We start from the raw sequence: 26,503 nt of genomic DNA, 5'->3' as shown, positions 1-26,503 counted from the left end.
ACAGCTTCTCCGAACAACCTGTGCCAGGGCCTCATTACCCTCACAGGGAAGAACTTCCTAAAATCTCATCTCAGTCTCCTCTCTGTCAGTTTAAAGCTATTCCCCCTTGTCCTGTCACTACAGGCCCTTGGTCAAAAGCTCCTCTCCAGCTTTTTTGTTGGCCCCTTTAGGCACTGGAAGCTACTTTAAGGTCTCCTCCAGAGCCTTCAGAATCTCCCTGGTCTTCAAATACTGGAATGAGTACATATTGTGGAAGACAACGTGCTGCACCCACAAGTTGTGGCTGCATCTCTACTTCAGAACAGGCTGTTCCAAGTTGCTTTTCTTCAGCAGATAATCTACAGCCAAAAACTACTCCATTTGACAGAGGGACACAGACCCCCATATTCCACTAGCACCACTTCAACATGCTTTCACCCATACTGCCAACTTTCACTGAACAACTGGATAACCACACTGTAGAAAAAACACAATTTCAGCCCAAGCATGCAGCTAAAGGTTTGGCTGATATCCACAAAAAAAAAACCCAAACAAACAAACCAACCAACAAACCTGAAGTTAAAGATCTCCTAATAGCAATGAAACAGGTAATGAGTTTAAAGATCATCTAATGGGTTTACTGAAGGAGTTAATGTCTCAGGAAATAAACAAAATCAAAGTTCAACGAACTTAACTTTATGAGTCATAACCAGTCTAAAAGGGTGTATAGGTGTGCAGAATATACAACAGGTCTTTGGTGAATGCAAATTTGTACAGGCCCATACTGGAGCAATACTGATTGCCATCTCCTAGAATCAACCTCTTTCACATTCTCTTTCTGCTACCTGCAATGTTCCTGTATTAATCAAACAAGAATATACCCCAGACTGTATGGCTAGCCCTTCTCTATTAAACATTGACGCAAAGCGCTGGACTAGTTTGACACCCACTTTAAACAATTCTCAACATATAAAGAGTGAAGGCCAAAAAGAGTGCCTTGAGCAGAGACTCTTCCAGACTGTAAAACTAAAGATCACCTGTCACATCAGTGTGTATTTTGAGTCAGTCCCTCTGCTTATGAGACTCAGTGTCCCAAGTCCATTATTAGCACCCTCTGAGGGAGGGAATGGCCTTAAACATGCTGTACAGCTCAGAAGCTCTCCAAAGTCCACCACTCCGGTAAGCTTCCGGCACTTTTCTAGCCTAAAGCCCAAGAGATTTCCTTACACCGCTCAACAGCTGCACAGTGCCAGAGCCCAAGCGCTGGCTCCCTGCGTGCTGTGTTTTCTTCCAATAGCAGCTGAACCCCAGCCACAGCACTGCCTGAACACTCACTGGCTCTGAAGTTTATGATGCTCATGATGTTCAGGACCAACAGGGTCCTTCAGACTCCTGTCTTCCTTCTCCTAGGGAGAGATCTTTCCCTGCCACGAGATCCTGCTGCCTCCACAGGCACAAAGCCCTGCCCGGCTTGCTTTGCTGTAGCTGCTGAGAGGCTGCTTACCTTCAGAGGCACCAGGCCAAGGCTCAGGTATTCCCATCCTTGGGCCGGAGGCAGCCTGCCATTTGGTGAGCGCAGTCCTTGGAGGAGGGAATGGCACTACTGCCCTGGGAAGTGGAGAATCAAGAGCATAGCAAATGAGGTAACAAGTTGCAGATACAGGTGCTGCGCACAGAGGCACCTCAGAACTAATCCCACAGTAAAAAGCAGGAGGTTTGCTCATCAGAGGGCAGCTCAGATTACTGCCCTCCTACCAAGCAGTCGTCAGCAGCCCTGACAGACAGGAGCAGAGACCGTGAGGAAAGGGGAAATTTGCTGAGTGAAAGTGCCAGTCAGCTCTGCCCTGACTCCCTGTAGACTGGGGGTTGACCTCCTCTTACAATTAACACTGGGCTTTGGAGGGAGAGAGAGGAAAAGAAACTATATTCAATAAGGAATTGTTTTCCACCAGCCAGGAATTACACAGTGTTTGTCTCAAAATTCACCACTCCAATTTCATTTGGAAATTGTAATTGGAAGTAAGGGTGGGGGATAAAAACCTTCTGCCAACTGTCAGCTCTGTGGGTAACACTGTCTCTTCTCCTGCGCCAAAGAACCCAGCCTGAGCTCCAGCAGTATGAGGAGGCTGAGGACACATGGCCCTCTGAAGTCCATGGAAACAGCACAGAAAAGTAGGTGGCCCTCAACACACTGGCCCCATCCTGATACAGAGGGTGTCAGCCTGGTGCAATCAGGGAAGTTCAGTTACTCTCTACCCAGCCAAGCTGTCTTGGCATCCAAGAGAATGCTGAAAACATATATTAAATATATGTTACATAGATTAATATGTTTTCTGTATGGGGAGCAAATTGTTTCATTTCAGGCCAGGAGTAATGCCACATAAAAACATCTATCAACAGAAGGAGCCAACGCCAGTGCCCCAAGCCAAGCACAGAAGACTAAGAGGTAGCTCTGAGCTGAGTTAACTGGCTCTTTTCATCATCTGAAAGATGTATTTTTAAACCAATACTTCAGATTTTAATTAGCAGAGTCACTTTTTAATAGGAAAAAAAGAAGTTATGGTGTACTTTTGCAGGTATAACCCACATTAAAATGTTTTATATGCAGATACTGAAAACCAACCCTGTCTCCCTTCCAACATCAAAGTCAAAGCAGGCAGAATGCTGAAGAAATGTGAACTGGAAAAGAAAATAATTCCATTTTACAGAGCTATTGGCATAGCCAGGGTTCATTGATCAGGTGCATACAGGTGAATACTCTGCAGTTATGTGAGGGAGTTAGGCTGCCCTTTGCTAAACCATGAACATTTATGCATATAAAAGGCCATTTGAAGCCTTTTGTGTAGTTTCCACTCTTCATTATTCTTTTGACTGACATATTCCATTTATCCAGCCACAAGGGAGAAGCAGTTCCAAGGGATCTGTATGACCCACACAAGTCCATTCATGAAAAAATGGAAAGTAGTTACAGTGACCACTACACCCTAGCATTTGTTTTACTGAAGGAAATCCTTGCAAACTCAATTCATATCACAGAATCACAGAATGGTTTGGATTAGAAGGAACCTTAAAGTTCACTAGTTCCAACCCCCTGCTGCAGGCAGGGACACCTTCCGCTACACCAGGTAATATCAGTAGGATTACATTAAAGTTCATTAGCCTTTCCTGACACCACCTCCCTCCCAGAGGAAACTTTGGATCAAGCAAGAAAAGCATGGAAAGGCTTTTGAGAAATATGCTTATTATTATTCCTGGATAACTAGTGTAGCTGAGCAAAATAAACATATAACCCAGCTACCACACAAGAAATGTCTCATAAATTATTATTTATAATCAGCTCTTGAATTTAAAGCCTGCATTTAAAATACCTGTAAAGTCCAGGTATTTGCCCTATTGACAAAATGTCAGCCTAGAGACAATCACAGATAGAGAAGTGAGGCACAGATCAGTCAGAGAACACATGCTTGTTTTTTCAAATCTTCATACTATCGTGATCTGTTCCAACTCCAAATTAAATCTTCAGGAAATTCCAAAAGCAGGAGGTTCATACCCTAAGAAGCAGTTCGTACAGCACTGGCAGAGATTTCCCAGCTTTCCCAGTGTCACTTTCTAACAAATCAAACCCCAGCTTGATTATTGCCTGAAGAAGGCAAACTAATCCAAATTCACTTGGTGAAAGCAGCAGCTAATGCAGAGTGGCAGTGGCCAGAAATCACTGTTTCTAACACAGCTTCAGGTGAGGGGTCAGTCTCTAATGTCCCATATAGGATAACACAGTATAGAGGCTGTTATTTTTGTTTTTCCATGGCATTTTCGTGCTTTCCCCATCAGTGGCCTAAATCTTTTTGTCAAAAACTCTATCTAGATCTTCTTCATGTTTACTATCCACTGTGGGAAATTCCCTAAAATCCCGGCAGTCCTAAGCTGTAGCTAATTAAATCACAGACAGTAAGGCTGTTGCCAGTGATGTCAAAATGAAATTCTGTTCACCTCTTAGCTGTCTGCCCCTTGTTTAGCATTGACACTTCCTAATGAAATAGGAACTGCACAGAAAACTCCTCTAATGAAAATACTCAAGAAGTTTAGACTTATGAGCTTCACCCAACAAGGACATTTTAAATCCTTTACCTACCTGGGAACAGGCTGTTCAGACCTCAGGAATACTGTACAAACAATGGGCTAGGACCTGATGGGCTTTGGCTGGTCATACACTTTTGCATCAGCTGAGGAGATGTCTGAGGGTGGTGAGGCCCTGGCACAGGTTGTCCAGAGAAGCAGTGGCTGCCCTGTCCCTGGCAGTGTTCAAGGCTCGGTTGGATGGGTCTTGGAACAACCTGCTCTAGTGGAAGGTGTCCCTGCCCATGGCAGAGGGCTGGAACTGGATGAGCTTTAAGGTTCCTTCCAACCCAAACCAGTTTGTGGTTCTATGATCTGTGATACCTGGCAGCTGGGGATCTGAGAAATACGGTGACATGACCAAAGGCACACTGGAAAGCTGTGGAGGAGTTCACAACCGAACATACAACAGCACTAGTCACAAGACCACCCTGCCAGCCCTCTGCTAGGGTAAGGCCAGCTTTGCCCTCTTGAGCTGTCAATCTGAAAACTTCCATGTGTATGTCCTTTCTCCCATTCCCCAAGTCATCACCCCTGAACAAATAATAACCACATTGCAGCACAGCTTTTTGGAATCATGCTCCTGTACTGCTACAGAGTGGGGTGGGAGCCAATGCCTATTCTAATTAATTTCATTTAAAAAACTGGATTTATTTGATGCAATTTTTTGGCATGCTGTCAAATTCACCACAAAATTACATTAGTGTCATAAGAGGAAAGCATTAGTCCACAGAGTTCTTTGAAGAATTGTGTTGGCACTTGGCTTTTTTGTAAAAATGCCAGCAGCCTCCCCTCTCTCTAGGAATAGCCCATTTTCTCCTGGTCAATGAGGGAAATCACGGCTCAGTGAGGGTCTAAGCCAAGGCTTTTCTGAGTCTGTGGGAATCTTTCCACCAATTTCCATGGGCTTGACTTGGCCCTGAGCCTCAGCTGTCAGTTGTACTGACATCTTCCTCCCAAACTTCAACACTTCGATAGGGTCTAAAATCTCAGTTATAGATATCCCTGTGTGAATCCAAAGTCTGCTGAGCTCCTGAATTAGCCAGCTCCCCTCTGACACTCCTGGTCTCAGGATTGCAGCGTACTTCCCCTGGCATCTCCCCCAGGTCTTGTCGCTGAGGCAAGGGGGCCCAGGGACAGGGACGTGCCAAGAGAACAATATATGAATAACCCAAGTGACACAGGGAGTCTGTAGGGAAGCATGAAAACAAACACACAGATTATGGTTATAGCCAAGGATAAGCTTAATCCTTTCTTTTTGTACAGTTTTTAGCACAACAGGAAAAATGATAATGTTTTCTATCCCAACTCCTCCTTTATTTGACTTGTATTTTTAGCTAAAGTCTCTTTGAGATGAAAAGAACTGAAGGAACTGCTGAGCTTGAGGTAGACATAACCTACCAACCACTAACACTGAAAACAGAAAATCAACTGCCTTGAATACTAATCTTTGTTATGTATGTATCTCTACTTACACCTCACTACAGAGCTGTCCCTGAAAGAGAGAGATTATACAGTCAAATGCCCTTCACTTTACATAAAACATACTATGAGAACTGGGCAGACACCCTTGGGACATGTAGAGGCATTAATAAAGCTTTAGTTTGTAAGTATCAGGAGCAGTGTCAGCCACATAGTTTAATTGCAGCATCTATCTTATCAAAGAATCACAGAATGGTTTGGGACCATCAAAGGTCATCTAGTCCAACCCCCCTGCAATGATGGTGATGGCTGGCACCAAGCCCAAAGCATCAGATCTCCATTCAAACTGCTGCTGATGGGCATGAGCAGAGGATTCACACATGTTGTGTGTCTTGGAGGTGTACAGATTTGCTGTAAAGCACAGCTCCTTTCAGATACATACTTCATGACATCTCACTGGCTCTGTAAATGCAAGTGTCACCATCAGAGTCCCTCACATCCCAGGTCAGAAATTATGTGCTGGCCTGAACCCTAAGAATAACACCCCAGAAGAGCTCTGCAGGACTCCTGCATTTCAGTGTGTGCAGAGTAAGGGCCTAAAACATTGGTAATTCTCTGCAGAAAAGTTTTACTTGCTGTTCCACTAGCAAATTTTAATAGTGCTTTGCACTCATTAACCAAGACTGATGCTGGATCCAAGAGTTTAAAGAATCAAAGGACCAGATTCTGGCCTGAGGTAACTCATCCGAACTCTATTCAAGTCCATTTATAGCACCGAGAACAGGGACCAAAGCGCGCATGTCAGGATCACTTCACAATACCCTGTTGTCTCACAAATGACTTCATGTTTTCACCTCTCCCTTCCCTGCACTAGGCAATGGTGAATGCCACAGCAACTCTAATGGCTTGTAGGAGGCCTTAGTTCAAGCAGTGCTTGCGTTAGAAAGGGGGTCTGAGAGTTGTTGTACCCATGACTGTAGTTCCCTTCAAGCATGATATTCTCAGAACAGCTACATTTGCCACCATGCCTCAGTGATCTAATTGCTGCTGTTACCAACATGTTGAATGTAAAACTATGTAAACAGTGTGACAGTATGACAGCCATTCCTGCTTACTGACCTGTGGAGAAGACTATTTTTGGCAACTGCTGTAGGCCACTGTGGTCACTGTAAAGCAGACCAGGCAATGCCCACATTTTGAGCCTTATCCTCAGCTGATACAAGCATGCACACACAGCACAATTAGATTGAAGTGATACCACTGAAAAGGCCTTGGTCTTTTTTTAACTGCATCCAACTCTGCTTAGGTACTGAAGTTGGAGAGGAAGTGACAGAAAAAAAAACAAACTGGAAAAAATAACCTGCCTTTCACAATTTAACAACTAAGCCTATTTCTGTGGCTTGTAGCTTTCAAACACTCCAGCTGGTTAAAGATCAACTATCTAAGGTAGTTTGCTGAGGACAGTAGGCAAATTTCCCACTACAAAATTAAATCATAGAATCATAGACTGGTTTGGGGTGGAAGGGATCTTAAACCTCATCCAGTTCCAATGTCCTGCCGTAGGCAGGAACACTTTCCACTAGACCAGGTTGCTCCAAGCCCTGTCCAACCTGGCCTTGAACACCAGTGAGTGATACTTGCTTGTCCTTCCCTGTTGCACAGTGCTATCTTGTCTCTCTTGTGATCGTTTGAAAGGCTGTTCCCCTCACTCATTCTGTCTAATTGGCAATTTGATCTGCCTAGTGGGACACTCAAGCAGCAGTATGCTTTTTGCCTGATTGCTCAGCTATGAAATTTATCAGAAAGAAACAAATGTGCTTTTTTTTCTGAGCCAGCAGAGGAAAGTGTTCTGAAAAGCTCTCTATATAAAGGTGAGGAAGGAGAAAACAGGTCATTTTCTTGTACAATTCTAAATGTTTTAATAACTAGTTGTCATAAAAAGGATTAGAACAGACCACCAAGCTAAATTCACCTTGCCAGCAAGGTCTGCAATGCAGGAAAATGTAACTCAGCTTACCAGGGACTGGAAGATGTAAGGTACGCTTAATAAGATTTTCAGTTCCCTGAGATGCAGAGTAGCTTTTACTCTGCCTTGTCCTGGCTTCAGCACAATGAAGTGTGAAGTATCGACAAGTTTCTTCATAGCACACCAGTTGCAGACCTGAGGTCTACAGGAATGAACACACGTCTGGGTCTGTTGTCCTGGAAATGAATGGGCAAAACAGGCCCAGCGATTAGCAAGGAATGGCCAGAAAGAAAGAAACTTGCTTTTACACAAGTGGAATATGAGCAGTCCTGTTAAAGAACCAGACTAAGGTTAACGTTTGAATACTGCCATTCATTTGGGGGCCCCCAAACTGAGGAGGAGACAAACAAAATGCAGGTAGAGAGCATCAATGAAAAATCCTTTAACAGTTGTCTCCCAAATAAGGACCATCTGAGGCAACAGCACAGCATTTACTTATCACTACCATTTATTCAGTGATCCTCTGCCTCTGCCCTACTGTAAATCCATGAGCAAGGAAGCAGAAAATTCACAACTTCATATGTCTTACCTACTGCAAGTTCCTTCGTGATGTCAGCAGGATGTTTGCCCAGGAGTGAAAGGCAGACTGTGGTCCTTATAATAACTTCTCTGCTACTGGTTATTTATTTGCAACCATTCATATCCATTAATATTAATTATCCTTGTCAAATAGGTAATTTTTCTCATCTACTTATTTTAGTGTTTCCTCTTATACTGAATTTCCTCTGATTTTCCCTTCCCTTCATTGAAACTATTCCCACTCTTTTGTTCTGTTAAACTGATCAACAGGCTGATGAATAACACATCAATTATTCAGCTCTGCAAATGGCATTCCAAGGGAATTGACACATCATTGCATCAGCCTGTCTACAGACCTAACAAGGTGTTGTAACATCAATTTTTGCTTAGTAACACAAGTAGAGGCTCTCTCTGCTGCCACTGGTACTAAAAGCTTACCTTTGTCCTGAAATAAAAAACAAGATTAAGTAGTAACCTGAGTATGCTACGTGGGCTACACATGTGTATGGAGCGGGTTGAATGTATTCTGTTGCTCCTCTGATGGTCTCGCTACAATACATCTGAATAAAACTGATCTGTGTTTTCTGTCCATCACCATGTCTGGTAAAACATAACATTGCTACATAGAGCTCCTGGTTTTAATTTTGAAAAACAAACAACCAAATCTTCAAAAAACATGGTGACCTTGAATATGCTTTGGAAAGAACCACCAAGCAGACTTTGCTGTTGTTTGCATATGACTTTTAAGGGGTAAAGTCCCTGTCAGTCTGAGTTTGTGCCACTCTGTAAGCAAGAGCTGTCATGATACTGAAGTCACAGACTAAAAATTCAGGTCACAAATGACTGGTCAGGGAGTTTTCAGTTGCTGGTATTTGCAGCAAGCAACCCTAATCCACTTCAACTGAAACGTTACAGACAATTTACAAAAAACTAGCATCTCAAGCACTCCAAAAATTATTTCTTTTCAGATGATATAGTACTGCAAAACATCATCTTCTTGCCTGCACAACAAAAAGCAATCCCAAGTGTGAGGCACGCTAGTGCTTCCTTTACCAGTCTTAATGGTTAAACTCATTATGTCTGGGGGAAAGATAATCTGTAGCTTTACCTCAAGCCTGGCTTGCAAACCTGTGTTTGTTCACATTTCATCACAGAGGTACGCTGCCTGCCCAGCAGCACCCCCCTGAGATGAAGGTGCCACGTGGATCCGGTTCTCACTGAGCTGCTCCTCTTACGTTGTTTCTTTTGCATCTTGCTTCATTTGATTTCATATTGTTGGAAGCTTTTATTTAATGCAGAAGCTCACTTTCCCCTTGCTACTTTCCTCTTTCTCACCCTTCTTCTCTGGGATCCTTCTTTTATCCCCTCTCATCCACTTTTCCTCTAGCACCGGAGATAAAAATCTTTGTCTTCTACCTTGTTTGGAAGCCACCTTTGGTGGCATGGAGAGAATTCAGAGCAGCTTGTGACCCACTGCCCGCAAAGCAGTCAGGACCTCACCTCTCTGTTCCTTTGCTGCTTTCATGTCAGAACTGCAGGGTCAGCTGGGACTGTGTCCAATTACCTGAACTGAAGGCTGGGCTTTTAGCTCCTAATTGCAATTTTCCAGTTCAAATTTATGGATTGTCACTGAGTTTTAAACATGCACAAAGGGCTTAAAGTACCTTAGCAAGTATGTAAATATAACACTTCTTAAGGTGCTTGATCTTTCTAGTAGTGATGAAATGAAATCATGAAAGGCTCTGAACCAAACTTTCCTCAAACTCACTATAGTATTCCAAATGAGGAAAACATCAAATACTTACTAAAAAGGAGAAGAAAAGGTGAAAAGGTCTTGGGAACTTCAAAATAGTGGAGACAGAAACTGTTACATTACACTGTGAAGTGTAATTTTGGAACATAAAAGACTGCTGTCTGTTGATTTTCTGCAGAGGCGGATCACCTCCTCTTTCATTAACTCATCAGCCATAACCAGAACAATGTGATGGATGCCCACTGGGGTTGCTCTGCCTCTCATGGTTCCTTCTGCATGTCAAAAACTAGTCAAGGAAAGTAAAGTGTTGCTTGTGTTCTCTTTCAGCTTGAAGAAAGAGGCCTCAAAGATTTCTAAGGTTCTGTTATTCAGGGACCTCCCAAGGAAATATTAGGAAGTGCTAAATTTTGGCCTGGCTGTGACACTGCTGACCTTGAGTATATCATTCCCCTGTGTATAAAGACATCTATGCATATACACATATACACATATATGTGCATCTGTTCACGTATGTTTATGTGTGTGTGCATACATATCCAGGCAGAGAGAGCGTTTATTGAATCCTGGTGTCTTGTTTAAGACACAAGGAACCAGCCTTCCCAATGTACTTTTCTCAGTTTGTAGGCTGCTAAAGGCAGCACGGGAAGGGTTCAGTCTCCACCAGAGGAATGCCACTAACAAAAATATCTAAGTGAAGCAGAGAGGAGGTCTGAGATGAAACGCCTGCAATGGGACTCCAGGATTTGTTTGTCTATCCTTTTCTCTTTCCTTTTCTTTTTACCTTTCAGGTGGACAGATCAAATGCCAGAAACAATTCTCAATTCACACTAAACAGAAGCAGTTATTTTACTAGTTAATCTCAGCAAAAATGAAACTAAACTGTGGCAAAAGGATTCTATTTTCACAATTTTAGTTAGTTTGAATTAAGCATTTAGTTCAGCCAATGGAGTTGGACTACAATCTACAGAGGCTTACATAAAAAACACTTACCAATGGCTGCAAAAAGCATATAACAGTTTTGTATATGAATATTCAGAATTTGTCCTAAGTTCATTGTCAGTTCCTAAAAGTACTTTAGGTAAATAACAGAACACAGCAAAAGCACGATATACACTCCAGAGAGCAGCAGGGTATCTGAGCTGTTGGTAGCTGCCCTATTTGGACAGCACTGCCCAGATGTTACTTGTTCCAACTTAGCAACCCAAGCTGACACCTTCTGTTTGGCTAATGACAGCTCCTCAGCAATGCTGATCTTGACCCAAATTCCCTTCTGACTAAGTGCGCAAATTCAGGACAGAGCACGCCATAAAGTGATACAAGCTAGCACATAACTGACACAGCAAAGACTGTTGGGACATGCACACAGTAAAAAACATAGAAGAAGCATCTCTATAAAGGTCTTCAATGCCCCCAGTTCCAGAGTCAAACATCTCTGATTCAAAATGCATATCAAGATTCAGGTTCTGTGTCCTGACCCCAAAAAACCCAGTTATTTTTCATGTTGATGCAGAACACATGAGGTATAAGATACAACTCATGCAGTGATATCACAAAGGCTGTGGCTCAAAAGATAGAGCTGAAATAGCTGATCTTCCCCTAGATCATATCCTGAGAACAATATTGGTCAGACTGCTCTCAGTCAGTGCAGCCACTCTGTCACTCACCTGCATGAAACAGCTCCAAATCTTGCTGAGGCCAGTGGAAATCTTCTGCTGTCACACAGCAACAGTGATAACATGCAGCAAATGAGGCAAGAGCTAGGTACAGAACTGCCACCTTTTCACAGAGAGCCCCAAGCACTTTGAGGGAAGATGGGACTGCTTGTACATCACTGAACAGGCATTCCTGGACTGTCATGTGGCAGGGGACCAGTGGAAGAAAGCTGGGTAAGTATTTCACATGCTTGGAGGTATCAGTGACAAAGGAGTCATAGATATGTTGCCCGAGACAAACATTTGCTTGGGCTCATGCCTGTGTGCTTAAAACAAGGCTTTTGCCAAGACCAGGCCAAGTCAGGGGCTTTCAGATGGAGATATGAGGGGAATGACTGTGATACCCTGCAAGGTGTGGGTAGGAGTGTTGGGTCTTGCCTACCTGCGAACGACTAGCTTCAGTTTCCTGTAGGACCCTTTCACCAGGGAGATGGCCTCTCTCCTGGAGCTGCTCAGTTCCACCTCATTGATGTTCACCACTTCATCACCAGCCTGCAGCTTGGACGGCAGGGAGTCTGCTTTACCTCCCTCTTCGATCTGCAGAGCAAAGAGAGGAGAAAGAAACAGTGAGACATGCTTGCCACAGTTTGACTACCACATGCAGAGCTGAGTCTGTATTTCTATTGAATGAAGTGGGTCTATCAGCCCCAGACTCAGCTTTCTAAGAAATGTTGTCTCCCTTTGCCAGCCAGCTTCTTCAAAGGTCCATGCTTGCCTCTCATACATTTCGTATGGATGGAATCAGGAGATCAGCAGCCAAATTAATCATGCCAAGAAGCACTGATTTGAATAAGCCTAAAAAGTCTTTGGTATTTGGAAGCAGCAAATGCCAGCACAACAACCATGGAGCAACTGATGAGAGCACTCAGGCACAAGCCCAAGGGCAAAACTGGGATTAGAAGAGCTTGGATGTGATGGTTTTGTTCAAGCTCCTTTTCATGCTCTAGCTGGCTGATAAACAAACATCAGCTTCTTACTTACTCCCAGCTACAAAGCAGGTGCACATAGGTATACGTAGTCTATGGCATGCAGCACCTCTGTAAGGATTTAAAGGAAATAGAAAATTATTTTATTTTTAGGACAAAGTAAGCAGGCTGCTCAAAGCTATGTAGTGGCAAAGGTAGAAGGAGCATCCTAGGGCACTTTCCTCTGTTTTGTGTGCTCCTTCAGAAAGATAATCTCTTCCTTCAGGCCTTCACCTTCCCAGATATCTTACTAAGACACAGAAATGTATCTGAATCCGATTAAGACTTTGAGCCAGCCAGGGGAAGGGCTGTTCCTTGCAGGGATACCATTTCCTGAGCAGTGAAATTGCACGCACACTGCTGGAAGTTACTTTTATTTCAAGCCATGCCAGGCAACGTGTAATTCAGCCATAACCCAGACATGTAACTCAGCAGATGTAGATGTTTACCTGAACATTAGTTTCAGTGTTGAATGGTGCTCACAGGCAAAGCCAGTCTGTTCTCCTGAACAGTAATATTCCATCTCACACACCTTCTAAAACCTAAAATCTAACTTTCACAAACATTAGCTAACAAATTCTCTGAGTCCCCCACAAAGGCAGGTAAAAATCATTGTCAGTCATGCTACCAGGAAATCATTCCACTGATGAATGATTTTTTTTTCTTCTTAAGAATGAATAAAACCACAGGAATGAGGCTTCATATAAAGAGCCTTGTATCACAATTACCAGGAAGGGTGAGATGAAACATTAGATCTTGATGCATCATAAATAGATATCAAACTAAAGATGCAGTATTGCTCCAGGTGGTTGCTCCTGTAGAGGAAAAGAGGTTGGTATTGTTTCCATGGAATACAATAGAGCAGGATACTTTGGGTTAGATTAATTTGTGATACACTCAACAGCAGGGTTTTTTTTGGTTTTGTTTTGTTATGTTAGATCACGTACAATGGAGAAAAGGCATTCCTGCAAAAATATCTTCTGTAACAAATAGCAACTACTTCAAAGACTGAGACACCCAACAGAAAGAAGCATTAACTTTTGTCTTGATGAACCCTAAAAAAATCAACAAAATCCTGCTTTATTCTCTAGTAATCCAAACAGTATTTATATTCTAGTTTCTATTATATTTATAATCTGGCTTTTTTTCACTCCTCAGGATCACTGCTTTAAGGTTCTCTTTGCAATCACAAGCTAGACATTTTTCTCCTCATTTTTACTGAAAATTTGGGTTCCTCCATAATCACCTTTATAAGTAATGCAAAATTGAAGACTTTTAGACAAGACTCAACCCCACAATAGTTCTGATGAGGTTATTATTCTAAGCAGCCCTGAAAGAAATCTTTCTTCAAATCCTGTCAAAGGCTCTTAAACTGCAGTTTGCAAGGCCACATAGCAGCCACAGAGCCCTAGTAAAGAATGCCTTTAAGGACAGTTTACTAGCATGAGTACAGAGTCACCTGTGAGTAATTCCAGAGGCTAAGAATGATCTGCTTTGCTCCTGTGTGCTAAAACTATCCAGAGAGACCTAAACCAAGACCCACACCTTTGTGCTTAGAAGCTTTCAATGGCAGCATTGAAACCATATTACCTACATACCTAGAGAGACTGATCTTTCATTCTTTACACAGTTACCTCATCTGTTAATAATCTGTTAGCCTCTCATGTGCCTATTGCTTTGGTACAGTTGTGTCATCTATTTGTCTGGAGTTCCCTGGATTCAAATTCCTTAAAGCTCCGGGAAGAAAACATTTACAAGAGGCCTGTGACCTGGCACTGCCATTCAGAGTCCAAAGACTCCCAGGTTTCCAACAAAAGTCCAGAAACAAGACACTATCTCACACGCTCCACATTCATTTCTTCTCTCTGAATGCCTCTAAAAATATTTGTGTTTAAGGAGTGGTGACATTGCAAGAAAAGGACTGAATGGTTCAAACAAAACCAGCTGCACTATAAACACAAAGCTCTATCTCTACCCAGTGCAACAATTACCAACAAAGCAAACAAACCTCAGTGTATATGGAACCTATTTACATGAACACCTGCTTCACTGGGCAAGGCTGAACAAAGTCAAGGATGGGACTGTGCTGGCTCTGTGATGCACGGAGCAGTTAAAGATGGAAGATCCTGCAAAGCAGACAGATAACATGAGGGCAGGCCACTTCTACATGTGGTTACCATCTCTGAGCAGCCATCTCATGCCGCGGACCAGGTCCCGAGTGAGAGGGAATGAGAAAGCAACTCTTCAGATCTTCCCTGAAGCTCAAGTGGTTTTAAGTGCTGTCAGGCAGCAAGGACAGAGCCAGCAATACAGCCTGTATTTTAAGTGTGCAGGTTGTGCTGGAGTAGTTCAAGAAGTTACAGCATTGTCAAAACCACCCTCAACAGTCACTTGCATAAAAAATGCAATCAATAGCCAGTAAGACCTCTTATGGTTCATTTAAAACAAGGTGACATGCAGCCAGCAAACTTTGTGGGTGTAGGAGTCAGTTAGAGCCTGCCAATGACTTAAGTTTTTTTCTTTTGGGCTGGACTGAGCCAACTCCTCTGCCAAGTTGAGTAATTACGGAGTTATGGTGGAGGAATACCTAAAAACTGGGTTGGTTTTGGACTTCATGTGCTGGGCTAAACCTTAGGGGGCTGGATTCAATGGCTGGTCTTAAGTGCAGCTGCCCACTGCCACGTTTGGAGAACCCCTCTCCTTGAAACCAGCAGGAGTATCTGTACAGCAGAACATTTGCCCATAGCATAAAGATACTTGGTTTCCGTGCCTCAGTTTCCCACCTGTAAAATGGACACTACCCTTACAGCCTTTGTCTGTCCTATCAATTTAACATGTGAGCTCCCTGTGGGTGATGATGATCCATGTCTTGGCTCTCATTCCAGGGGCTGTCTCTGCGAATTCCTGTCTCACAGGCCCTGACCTTGGGAAGAATCCATGACAGATAGAATCATGCAACAGGGAAGCATCCCCTTCCAGATGGCGTCCCACCAACCATCTACATAATATGAAACCATCTACTTCCTGTGAAATTCCATCAAATTTCTGAGACTTCAGCATCTCCCCCATACACACTGCTTTCCTTCTGTTTTCCACAAACATACCTAGCTGGTTCTTTCAGAAGCAGAGACCAAGATCTTCCCTGCCAAGCTGGCCTCTCCTGAAATACACCCACTTCAGAATGCCTCAATAGTCTTCTCAGGCTGACACGAACTCAAGTCCCTTCAGTTGTCTTTGCTGCAGTAAAGCCTTCCATGCCCACTGCCCTTGCCTGAAAATCCCAAAGGCTACCCCTGGTCCTACTTTGCATTAACACTCCAGTCCATTTTCTTGCATTAGAGGGGGCTTCTTGTCATTCAATAGATCCTTCAGCAGACTTTGAACCCATCTGTTCTCCTTTTTTTGGCTTACTGTAAAAGCAAGAAGTTGCTTAAGCAGATCACCAAGGATACATAAGACTTACTACTACTGTCTTTTGTTTGGTTCACTATGGTTACTGTAGGTTCAGAGAATGCTGTCTAACTGAGACCCTTTCTTGGGTATTTTAAAGAAGTTTTCTTTATTAATTCCTTTTTTCCCTTTCTTTGAGGAGCTTTTGTAACAACAAATTCTCTGTAGCTTTTAAGATGGATTATTCCATCTTTGTGTCCTTCATGTTATGAATGGTGAGTGTGATTCCTAAACTGTAAACCTGCTGATGTTTCTTAATAAAAAAAAGCAAGCAAGCAAATATGTGTGCACACTGTATGTAGTTGTACAAGGGAAAGCTCTACCACACAGCAACTCCTGAGGGACACCAGGAAAAAACACGCATAGCTGGGTGCTCTCAGCAGCAATCGCAATGGCAAACAACTGCCCTTTTTGTGTCAGATATTATAATGATGGGCAGGGAAGCATCACAAATGAACTGCTGGAGATGGCTGTCCAGAATTCCTGAGCTGCCAAAAAAGATTTTATAGGAAGTGACAGGGTGAGAGAGGATGAAATTTTACTTCATGAAAGAATTGAGGCAGTTTCCATGACTTGCCCAGAAGCAGCATTACAGGAAGATATTCTGTTTTAGACCTCTTGTTTTCACATATTTGACTGGAATCACTTTAATTCTTTCCAGTGGAACAATGCATTTTCAGGGAATCTGTGGTTCATCTCTTCCTCATGAGGCCATTACCACTGGTACAACTTAGGGGAAAAGGTAAAACCAGCTGTGCATTGGAGAGAAAAAACAGGAAAACTGTGACAGATTCATCAGTCAAGGTTTTAACCACTTCTCAGTGCCCAGGCTGGAGCACCAAACAGGTTAAGACTGGGGTCTTTAATTTACCTGTCTGCTATTAGGTGTAATACACCCACAGCAGCATCCAGTAAGAGCAGTGCATGCACCTGCTCAGTAAACTCATTGAGTAGCTGTTTGAGTCAGGCTTCATATTGGAAACGCAGATTTTTAAGCCCCTGAGGAGTTCAGCAAGGGTTCTCAATCCTAAAACCCAAGTTGATGAGCTGCTGTATGACTTGAGAATATGCTGCTCCCCTCATGCAGAGTTAAAACTGTGTCACAACCTGGGGCAGAGAGTGTTTCCCATGCAACAGACAGAAATTCCTCCCCATTGTCCCCAACCCCTGTGTCAGAGAGACAGACCAGTTAAGATAATTCAATCAAAACATAGTTAAGTCAAAGGTCTCCCCCTGGAGCCGTGTCTCTGCTGGATCTCCCCATCCCTGATGCAGATATGCATCTCCAAAGAATTCAGCTATTGACTTTTACTCCAAGCAGAAGAAAGTGTTTCCAAATTATTGTTTCATTCTGGGGGGAAGGAAGGAAGGGATTTTTTCTCATGGTGCTCTGGATTGTTCTACAGTAGCATTTCTGCTCCCAGTTACAAAGCAGAGTGGTGCAGAAACTAATTTATTCCAGGCAGTCACACAGGGTTCACATGGAACAAATTCACCTTGAGAGGCTGAACTTTACTCAGTAGAAGAACAAGTTAAACTGCACGGTTTGAAGGGTTAGCAGGGCTAGGAAATCCTTCTGGAACTTCCAAAAAAAAAGTAATCTGTTATTTAACACAGGCCAAATAACATATTTCTCCCACACTCAGCCTGAAGCAGTTAATGAACATACTTACTTAGCTTGGAGCAAGAAACCTAGGAAGAACTCCAGCCCCTGCCATTCACAACTTCTGGCATCCCTTGGCTTATTTTCCAGATACTACATCAGAGGAGCGCCACTGTAAATCTAGTCACCACATTGACAGTGACCAGCTCTGATTTTAATGCTGTGCCTGAGAAACTCAGCAGTATTTGAGCCTGTACAGAGAAGAGGCATGAACTCAGGCTGTTCCAGGCTGTAACAGATAGCTCACGGCTTTTTTTGAAGTGTGTGTGCAGACAGACGGATTGATTTATTTCCTACCTATCAGGACAACATCAGCTCTCCTGCCCCTCCACTGAATTAATCATCTCATGCTCTAGGGAAATATATAATATGGCGCCTCAATTTTCAGAATTGCTCATGTTTTATTTTCAGAGGAGGGATTTTAGGCAACCAAGTTGTATTTACCCAAACTGGAATCTGTCCAGAATGCTGAGGGAAAATGTTATAGAGCCTCTGATACAAAGGGGACCAGGACCTCACCTTTAATAGGTATTCCCAAAAGCCATAATGAAGCATATGCAGCAGCAGCAAGGTGTTGCCTGCTCCCCTCCAAGTGCTACAGATCCAGATGGAAATCTGCTACCCCTTGATGACTGAGCACCACCCCTTCTCTACAGTCCCTTCTTTCCCTGCCTGCATCTGCACTACCCCAGGACAGCAGGAGTATCCCTGACCCTATGCCTGGCTGCACACCTGGCTGTCTCCTCCTCTGAGAAAAACCCAGCCAGGAGCAGAGGAGTAAACAGATTGATTTCCTCTAGTCTCCAAACCTGGATGATCTGGAAAGGACCATGATCTTTTCCAGTATAATTTACCAAGGACAAGCACCAAAGCAAAGTGGCTGTGGGCATCAAAGCAGCAATCCAGCTGCAGAAATGCCACTATGATCTATGCAGGATGGATGCAAGTTACTGACAAGTTGGAAGGATTCAAGGTCATTCCTAGGACTCCCATGAAGGCTCCAACACTTCCACACCTTTCCATTTCCTGCATGATTGTTTCCTGTCCGGGAGCAAGGTTAATCTCAGCAGTCAGCCCCTCAGCAAAAAGTGGGAAGAAGTGAATGGAAAACAGATTGCTGGCTTCAGCTACAAGAGATAAGAAGACATGCATGGATGAATTTGCATTTGACTCCTCTTGGTGACTCTAAATTCCTAAGCCAGAGGAGGAAATAAGGCTTAGCTTTTAAGATAATTTTCCACCTTCTTAAGCACAGAACTGTAAGGCTCCCACAGAGATTTTTACATCTAGAAGTATAAGGGCCAGGGAAAATCAAGCTTTCTTTCAATTAATGCACAAAGAAAGATGGACCTATGCTACGGCCTTGATTCAGACCTTCAAGAAGTCTCCAGGATCTTTTCTGTAACAAGAGGCAAAACTAACAATAAATTTTCTCCACTATTCTCCATCTGTACAAGACATGGAACTAATCTGTGTTTGCTTTATGGAACAAAGTAATCTGTGTTTGTTTTATGGTAACAGCTAGAGCCATATCAGGTTCCTCTTTTAGAGGCATAGTGCAAACACATCATCACAGACACTTCCTGCCACAAACCTTACAGTGTAAATGGACTAGTGTCGTGGTTTAAGCCCAGCCGGTAACTCAGAACCATGCAGCCACTCGCTCACTCCTTCCCTTTCCCCCCTGCTGCTCCCAGAGGGATGGGGAGGAGAATCGAAAGAATGTAACTCCCACAGGTTGAGATAAGAACAGTCCAGTAACTAAGGTATAACACAAACCACTATTGCTACCACCAATAATAATAATGATAAGGGAAATAACAAGGGAAGAGAATACAACTGCTCACCACCAGCCAACTGATACCCAGCCCAACCCAAGCAGTGATCTGGGCCTTCTGGTTAACTGCCCCCAGTTTATATACTGGGCATGACGTGCAGTGGTATGGAATACCTCTTTGGCTTGTTTGGGTCAGGTGTCCCGTGTCTGCTTCTTCACGGCTTCTTGTGCTCCTCCTCACTGGCAGAGCATGAGACTGAGAAGTCCTTGATTGGGGTAAACACTACTTGGCAACAACTAGAAACATCAACGTGTTATCAAAACTGTTCTCAGGCTAAAGTCCAAAACACAGCACTGCACCAAATACTAAGAAGGAGAAAAATAACTGCTACAACTGAACCCAGGATAACTGGTTAGACAGACAGAAAGACAGGAAATAGATGTGGAAAAGCTGTGAGAACAGCAAGCAGAAAGACAGCAGCAAAGCCTGCTACAGTGACATTTGCAACATACGGACTGAACCTAGAACCAAGGAGAAGCAAAAGCACCTGCAGGACAGGGGGGAAATCAGATTGTTTTCAGCCAGCTGTGACATGCCCAGGGACCAATGGCAAAATGACTTTACAGTGGCAGCAGTCCTGCTACCCCAGGGAGACAGGAAAAAGGTGGCAGGAGGACAGGAGATGGCTTCTTCCCTGGCTGTCCCACCACTCAGCTCCCTGCTGCTCTGTGCCAGGGGAGCCAATATTTCAAACATCATTAATGCTTCTTCCTGCCTTTCCCTCCTGTTGCTGACAGCACACAGCAACAAGGTAAGACAAGGAAAAAAAAGCACTGATGTGCATTTGAGTCACAGCCAGAGCAACTGCGGAAAAGCAATGCCTGTGCAGCTGTGGAGTGACTGCAGAGTAAAACCTGAGGGATGGCTTCCTCCTGCTCTTGCTCTGTTTTCTGCACAAGGCCAGCTTTCATTCCAGTGGAGTCTTGCCTGAAGAACATACCCTCCCCATGCAAGTGGGAATCAGAGAGCTTTACTTCTTTGTTCACTGGTTTTTGCAAACAATCCATTCCATGCATGCCACAAAGGGTGTATTACCAGGTGACAGAAATACTGGGGCCTGGAGCGCATTAACCTGATCCTGTTTGGTCTGCAGTGATTATCGTGGTGGTTTCAGCTCAAGGGGCTACAAGAACTCATGTTCTGTTACTCTTGTATTTGATACAGCTTGCCCCTCTCCAGAGCACATAAAGCCAGTGACTGCCCATGTCTAAGAATTAATATTTGCTTTGCAATGTGAGAGTTAAAAATAGCTGTTTGTCAAAGAGTCTGCTGGAAAGGTCTTCTGCTCTGCCCCAAACACACCCAAGGTTTACACACTCGGGGCTTCTTTTTTTCACCCTGCTTTTGCTACCCTGTCCCCAGCTTCACAGTCCTTTCTCACATTTCTCAGAAGTTTTCAATAATTAAAAACCCAGTTCCTATGACATTTAGACAGCAAGCCATTACAGCCTAGGCTGGGGGCTACCAAATATGTGGCTACCCAACACGAGAGAGCTCTGCCTCAAAGCTACTGCAGGGCTACCGAGTCTATCACAGCAGTGAAATCTGGAAGTGCATGGCAGCTGAGGAGCGCTGGCAGACCCAGATCTCCTCACATGCCACTATTCCTATCATGTTCCTGGTGTGCAGGGTGCCAGTCGATCATCCTCGTCATTATCTCTATCCTGACCTTGTAGCAGAAGCCACTGCAGCTTTACCTGCAGAGATGAACTGAATCTAGGGCTTCGTGTTTCTCATCCAGTGTCATGCTCCAAAAGAAGCTGGAGATGGGTCTGCGGTAATGGTTGCAACTATTAAACCTCAGGTAAGATACTGTTAAGGGACCACCTGCACCCTAAAAACCCCAGGATTTTTAGTTAATGACATGAACTGCTCCCTAATCCTTTTCACAGGGACCTGTACAGACCCCCCCCCCACCATCTCCAGCGAGCCTTTCTTGAGGGTTGCAGTGCATCCCCCAAACTGGGCGATGTCATGGACTAACAGTTGCTCACAAACCAGAATGTAAAATGTTCAAGGACTGCCCCACCTGAATGAATGTCACCTTCTGCACTGGGTGCAAACCAATAGGCATAGAAACATATTATTATGCTTCTGCTGTTGGCAGTTTTTTTTTGCTTTGCATAGTCTCTTCTCACAGCATGACCTTATGTACCCTCCCTCCTCCTGTCCTTGCCATCTAGGGAAACAAACCAGTTGGAGATGCATCAGCAAAGTTATATTTATTACCTACTCCAAGGACAATTTTTCAAGCCTTGGGAAAGCCAAACCTATCATCACAGGAGCTGCCATAGTAGGAAATGTACTTATTTCTTTAATCTCCCTCCTGTCTGTTCTAAAAACAAGGATCAAATGACAACATTGGAAACTTGCCTTTCAATCCTTGTTATGTAGCACTGCCTTTTGCCCTTTTTTACAAGATGCCTCACATGTCTTCCCAGACTTTTGTATCCTTTTTCTATACTTGCTGTTACCACCTATATTGCCATAATCCCTGGAGGCTGTAGCTTGATGGGGTGACCAGCTGCCATGAGACTTTCTGTGGATTGTGTCTTTTTGAGGTAACTGGAAAATATTTCTGAGAAAACAGCTGAGATGTACACCCCAGTGATTGGTTCAAAGAAGAAAGAAGTCAACCAGCAGGCTCTAAAAGTGGTGAGAATGTTTTTCAAAGGATTAGACAGTGAGCTTCCCACCTTGGCATATTTCTGATATGAATTCCAAACAGAAATGCCAAGAAAATCTGCCCTGCAATCAGGTAATTCTGTAAATAAGGCAAACCTTCGGGATTTTCTGGCTATCAGGACAGGTAGTACTTATCTCTCCTGGAAACAGAGTCTTGGCCCCAGCATGGACAGTTACTGCTTTTGATGTTTGTCACTTCTCCTTCCCTTATTTCCCTTCCCTAATATTAATAATTCCATTATACCTCTAATAAACAGCAATAATAATAGTAATAGTGATCCTCAAGAACTTTTCTTCCCTTAGATAATTTGCCCTTGCAACACCATGGGAAGACAGCAGGAAGTACTGTTCTTAAATTAGAGAGAAGCAAAACCAGAAGCAAAGTTGATGTAACTTGTCTAGGGTCACAGAAAGAATCACACATTAGTTCTGGAGTTGCCCTCTCTGCTCTGACCGACAGGTCACTCTGTACTGACGCCAAATGACTCCTTTTAATGTTTGTACCATGGCCCCAGCATTGAGCCATTTTCTCTCAGGGCAATTTTCCCTTTCCTTACAACCAAGAGGAACTGCTCTTGGACAATCTTCCATCTGTAATTCTGGTTCTCCACTTACCTCCATAGTTTTCATTCCTACTTGCTGTGGTTTTCCTCTCCCTCGTGCTTTCATTTCCCATCCTTTCTTTTGCCCTATATTCACTTCTTCATCATGCTCCTCCTTCCTACTAATGCAAACTAATAACCACTAAATAGTCTATATCTGAAAACAAAACAGACGATACAGCAGAGCCATGCTTGATGAACTGACTGGAGCTCTTGCCAGGCATTCAACAGCTGCCTAAAGGTTTTAGGTATTCACTTCTCACTCATTTTAATGAGAATCAGACATCAATATTTTTAGGGAGTCTTTGAAGATGAAAGCTTAGAGCAGCTGGCAACAAAACACAGCCCAACATCAAGAGACATGTCCTTCAGGGCAAGGGACTTGGTCTGCTAGGTAAGGAAAAGGAAATGGTAACAGGCTCTCCAGAAGCAGCAGGGCCAGTTCATTAAGGTGCAGCAGCACAATGCTCACACACACGCCACAATAACACAGCAAGAACTCCCCTCGAACTAGGGAATGGCAGCAGCACGAGGCTCAGGCCAACAGTGCTGGGACAAAAGAGGAATTTTACGGTCCAAGCCATTGTCACCACATCACACTTGGCAAACCCTTTCTTTATTCTTCAAGCCTCCTATAATTATTAAAAAGTCTTCTCAAGTAAATTTAGTGCCCGTGAAAGATGCTAGGCTCACAGCCCTGGAGATTCATTTTCCCTGGCCCCTTGTCGCCACTGCATCTCCAGTGTGTTTTAGCACTTTCTTGAAGGAGTAGCCTTTTGGAGACAAAAGGAAGACTACTTCTCTGTTCCACAGGTCCAAGTGCAGCGGCTATTTTTTTTAAATGGGCATTTGTACATCATGAATGTATTACTTCTGATCCCACATGCACTGGAGTGTGGGAGCACACCATACAAAGGTATGGCTACCTGCAAGACCAGTGTCCATGTGAAGACCACTTCATGGCACCATCTGTAAGAGTCTTCTCATTCCAAATCAACACATGAAAGGAATTCCCTGTCAACATTTTTTGTGACACCAAAATAACCCGCAAATAGTAAAGAGCCATAATCAAATACTCAAAAATGATCGAAAGCACAGGAAGGAGTGGAACAATCAGTTTCAATTTCATACATAAAGAATTAACATCTTAAAGATCCAAGCGTCCATGTAGCTCTAACCACCATCTACGTACTGCTGTGCACAACTACTTGCACATGATCCCCTGGCTTTGTGTCAGGACAGGCTGGCTGAGCATTTGAGAATCTACTCACCACAAACCCTCATGCAAGTGTGTGGTCTTAGATATGCACAAGTGTTTTCCTGAACAGGGTCCTACCAGGCTATCCACATGGAACAGAAAAGCCTGTTCTTCTCAGGTCTTATGGATGTCTTGCAGGAGTTCGTGATCTTACTGGGAGCAGCAGGAAGATGGAGCAATAAATTCTGTGAGGGAGAATTGCAGGTTTGGTCTGTTTGTTCCAATCCCTTGCCCTGCAGTCACACTTCTTGTCCCCTGCTGCCACACCGCGGCAGTTCGAAATTCAAAGGACAGCTGCTTTTCTCTGTACTATCTTCTTTGTAGCTGTGGCACTCAACATTGAGGGATGCTTTTCTAATGATGGCTTAAAACAGCAGCTTGTGGAGTGTTAATGAGAAGAGGAATGAAATCCTGGCAGCTCAATCCTAAATCAGAATTTCACCCTTCAAACCTACAGGTAGTTCTGTTTTCAGTAGTATGAGTTACGCACGAGTGGCAAATTAATCTGTTCACGCTGTTCACTGTTGTTGCAAAAATAGAGCAGTTGCAATTTCTGCACTGGAGCCAGAGTGAATGTCTCAAAGGTTCAAAGGCAGATGCATGAATAAATTTTATGGTGTGGAAAAGCAAGAATAAACTGTTAAACAGAGGCATTAACCTTATTTCTCAATACAGATATTGAAAACCCAGCCAGACTCACCAGGGAATGCTGCAGGTACTCTGGATAGTTACCAAATGAGAGAAAAAGGGTCCTGACCTCTTTAGCCTGGCTGGCTGCTAACTTTCAGTCCTTCTCACTCCACCGGCCATCTCTATGGTCTCTTTGCTCTGCAACTCTCTAACATCTTTCCAGACAGTATCTTTAATCTTGTGGTTCAGAGGATGTTCCTCATTGGTTTGTCCTGAAAACACCTTTTTAACATTCATATTAATAAGCACTGAATTCATTTTGTTTGTGCTTTATGTCAATTCTTTAACTAGTGCCCAAGAGGCCTGTGTCAGCCTAAGTGTCTTCAACCTGCACATGGAGGGGTTTTTGCCAGCTCTAGAAAATGCTGGCACAATTTTGAAAGGAAGATAGTAAGAGCAGGCTTAGCTAGTGATTAGCAAGGCATTTCATATCAATCCAGGAACTTTCTTGTGAATTTTATGCTGTAAATGTGGTCACTAATAATGCAAAAACTGCTAGGGTATGTAAGAAAGCACATTTATTCTCTTCCACCTTAAAAATACCCCTTCAAATATGGGTGACAGGGGAAGGTCACTAAAGCCACTGTTACAATAATAAGAGCAAAGATGCTAGTGCCTGCTCTGTGCTTCTTTTACAGGTATCCTGACAGATGATGCATGGGAAGAGCTCCTAGTCCTTATACAGTATAATGTCTGTTTTCCTAAGGCCTAACCTTTATCTTTTCAAGAGGGCAGCATTTTTCCCCCCCACTCAACAGTTCTCTCAGCAGACACAAGCTTCCCAAACCACTGTAGCTCATACAGGTGTGCAGGGGTGACTTTGATCTTAGCTGAATCGAGATCGCCAGCAGCAGAGCTGAGCACAGAGCTCAGGTTCCAGAATATGCCCCAGAAAATCAAGTGAACAGCTCAGTCAGTAAGGCTCTTCTCCATTTTGGCCAGTCCCAGCTGCACTAGGCAGCAGTGAAGTTCATTAAGGTATGTGTGCAGCACCCATTCCTCTCCTTGCTTGGATTCTCTGAAGTAGCCACCCATATGTTCCTTGTAACTGTCTTATCAACCCTCTTAGGGAAGGGAATTTACAGCTGCATTTCCAAGCTTATCCATGTTTGCCAAACACTTTCAGCAAAACTATTTTTAGATGCATTGGACACATAAATGAATTTAGCTGCAGTTCAGGTTGAGGTAGGTCCAAGTTTTCAGTGACAGTGCTGCTGCCAGTGCCATGGAGATGGATGAGGTAAGCATACCTGTACAAGCATCAGGCACATTGCCCACTATCTTCCTCCTTCCTGCATGCCAGATACCTCCTGCTCTTAAGCTCATCTATTGAAACTGTTTTCTGTGTGAAGACAAACCTCAATATTCAGTCAGAAAGGCTGCTAACTTTGTGGAAGCTTATATTTACACCTTACTCTGCATCAAAAAGCAGGACTTACTCCCATTATATGACATGTAAATGCTTTTCTAGATTAAAGTTTCAAAATCTTATTCTGCCACACGTGCCAGGGAACAGCCCACCAAAAGCATTTCAAATACAAACTGAAAATGTGCATTCTCTTCCTGCCTTCTCCTCCACTTGGTACCATTTCCTAGTTTCTCACAGTTCTCTCAGGTTTTTTTTTCTGCTCTTCTGTTTCCAAAAATGTCATTGAAAATAAACTGACAGGACAAACAACTATGAGATTCCCACTAGTAAGGGCAATGTGAAATGACCTGTTTCGCTATGGGCAGCAAAAGGCCCTTGATCTCAGGAAAGAATTAGATTATAAAGGCATGTTTTCCACGAGTGTTGCCAGGCTTACTCCAGTTCTATACCTGAACT

General features: G+C 43.5%; 1 protein-coding gene across 5 annotated transcripts in view; it reads right to left on the bottom strand.

Moving 5' to 3' along the window:
• SHROOM3 (shroom family member 3) overlaps positions 1–26,503 on the bottom strand; it is a 144,004-nt gene that overhangs the window by 86,279 nt on the left and 31,222 nt on the right. For 3 of the 5 annotated variants that reach the window (XM_062624983.1, XM_062624982.1, XM_062624981.1), the window contains one exon: positions 11,910–12,064. In XM_062624983.1, coding sequence (XP_062480967.1) covers positions 11,910–12,064 — 155 coding nt within the window. Of the gene's footprint in view, positions 1–1,483; positions 1,715–11,909; positions 12,065–26,503 lie in introns of those variants that run through there. The other 2 variants (XM_062624984.1, XM_062624987.1) reach the window with 1 other exon arrangement.

The sequence above is a fragment of the Pezoporus occidentalis genome, unplaced genomic scaffold (genome assembly GCF_034315485.1).
Source record: "Pezoporus occidentalis ecotype Australia unplaced genomic scaffold, CSIRO_AGI_Poc_V1 ctg275, whole genome shotgun sequence".
Lineage (NCBI taxonomy): Eukaryota > Metazoa > Chordata > Aves > Psittaciformes > Psittacidae > Pezoporus > Pezoporus occidentalis.
The sequence above is the reverse complement of the archived record's forward strand: the minus strand, read 5'-3'. Positions and strand labels throughout refer to the sequence as shown.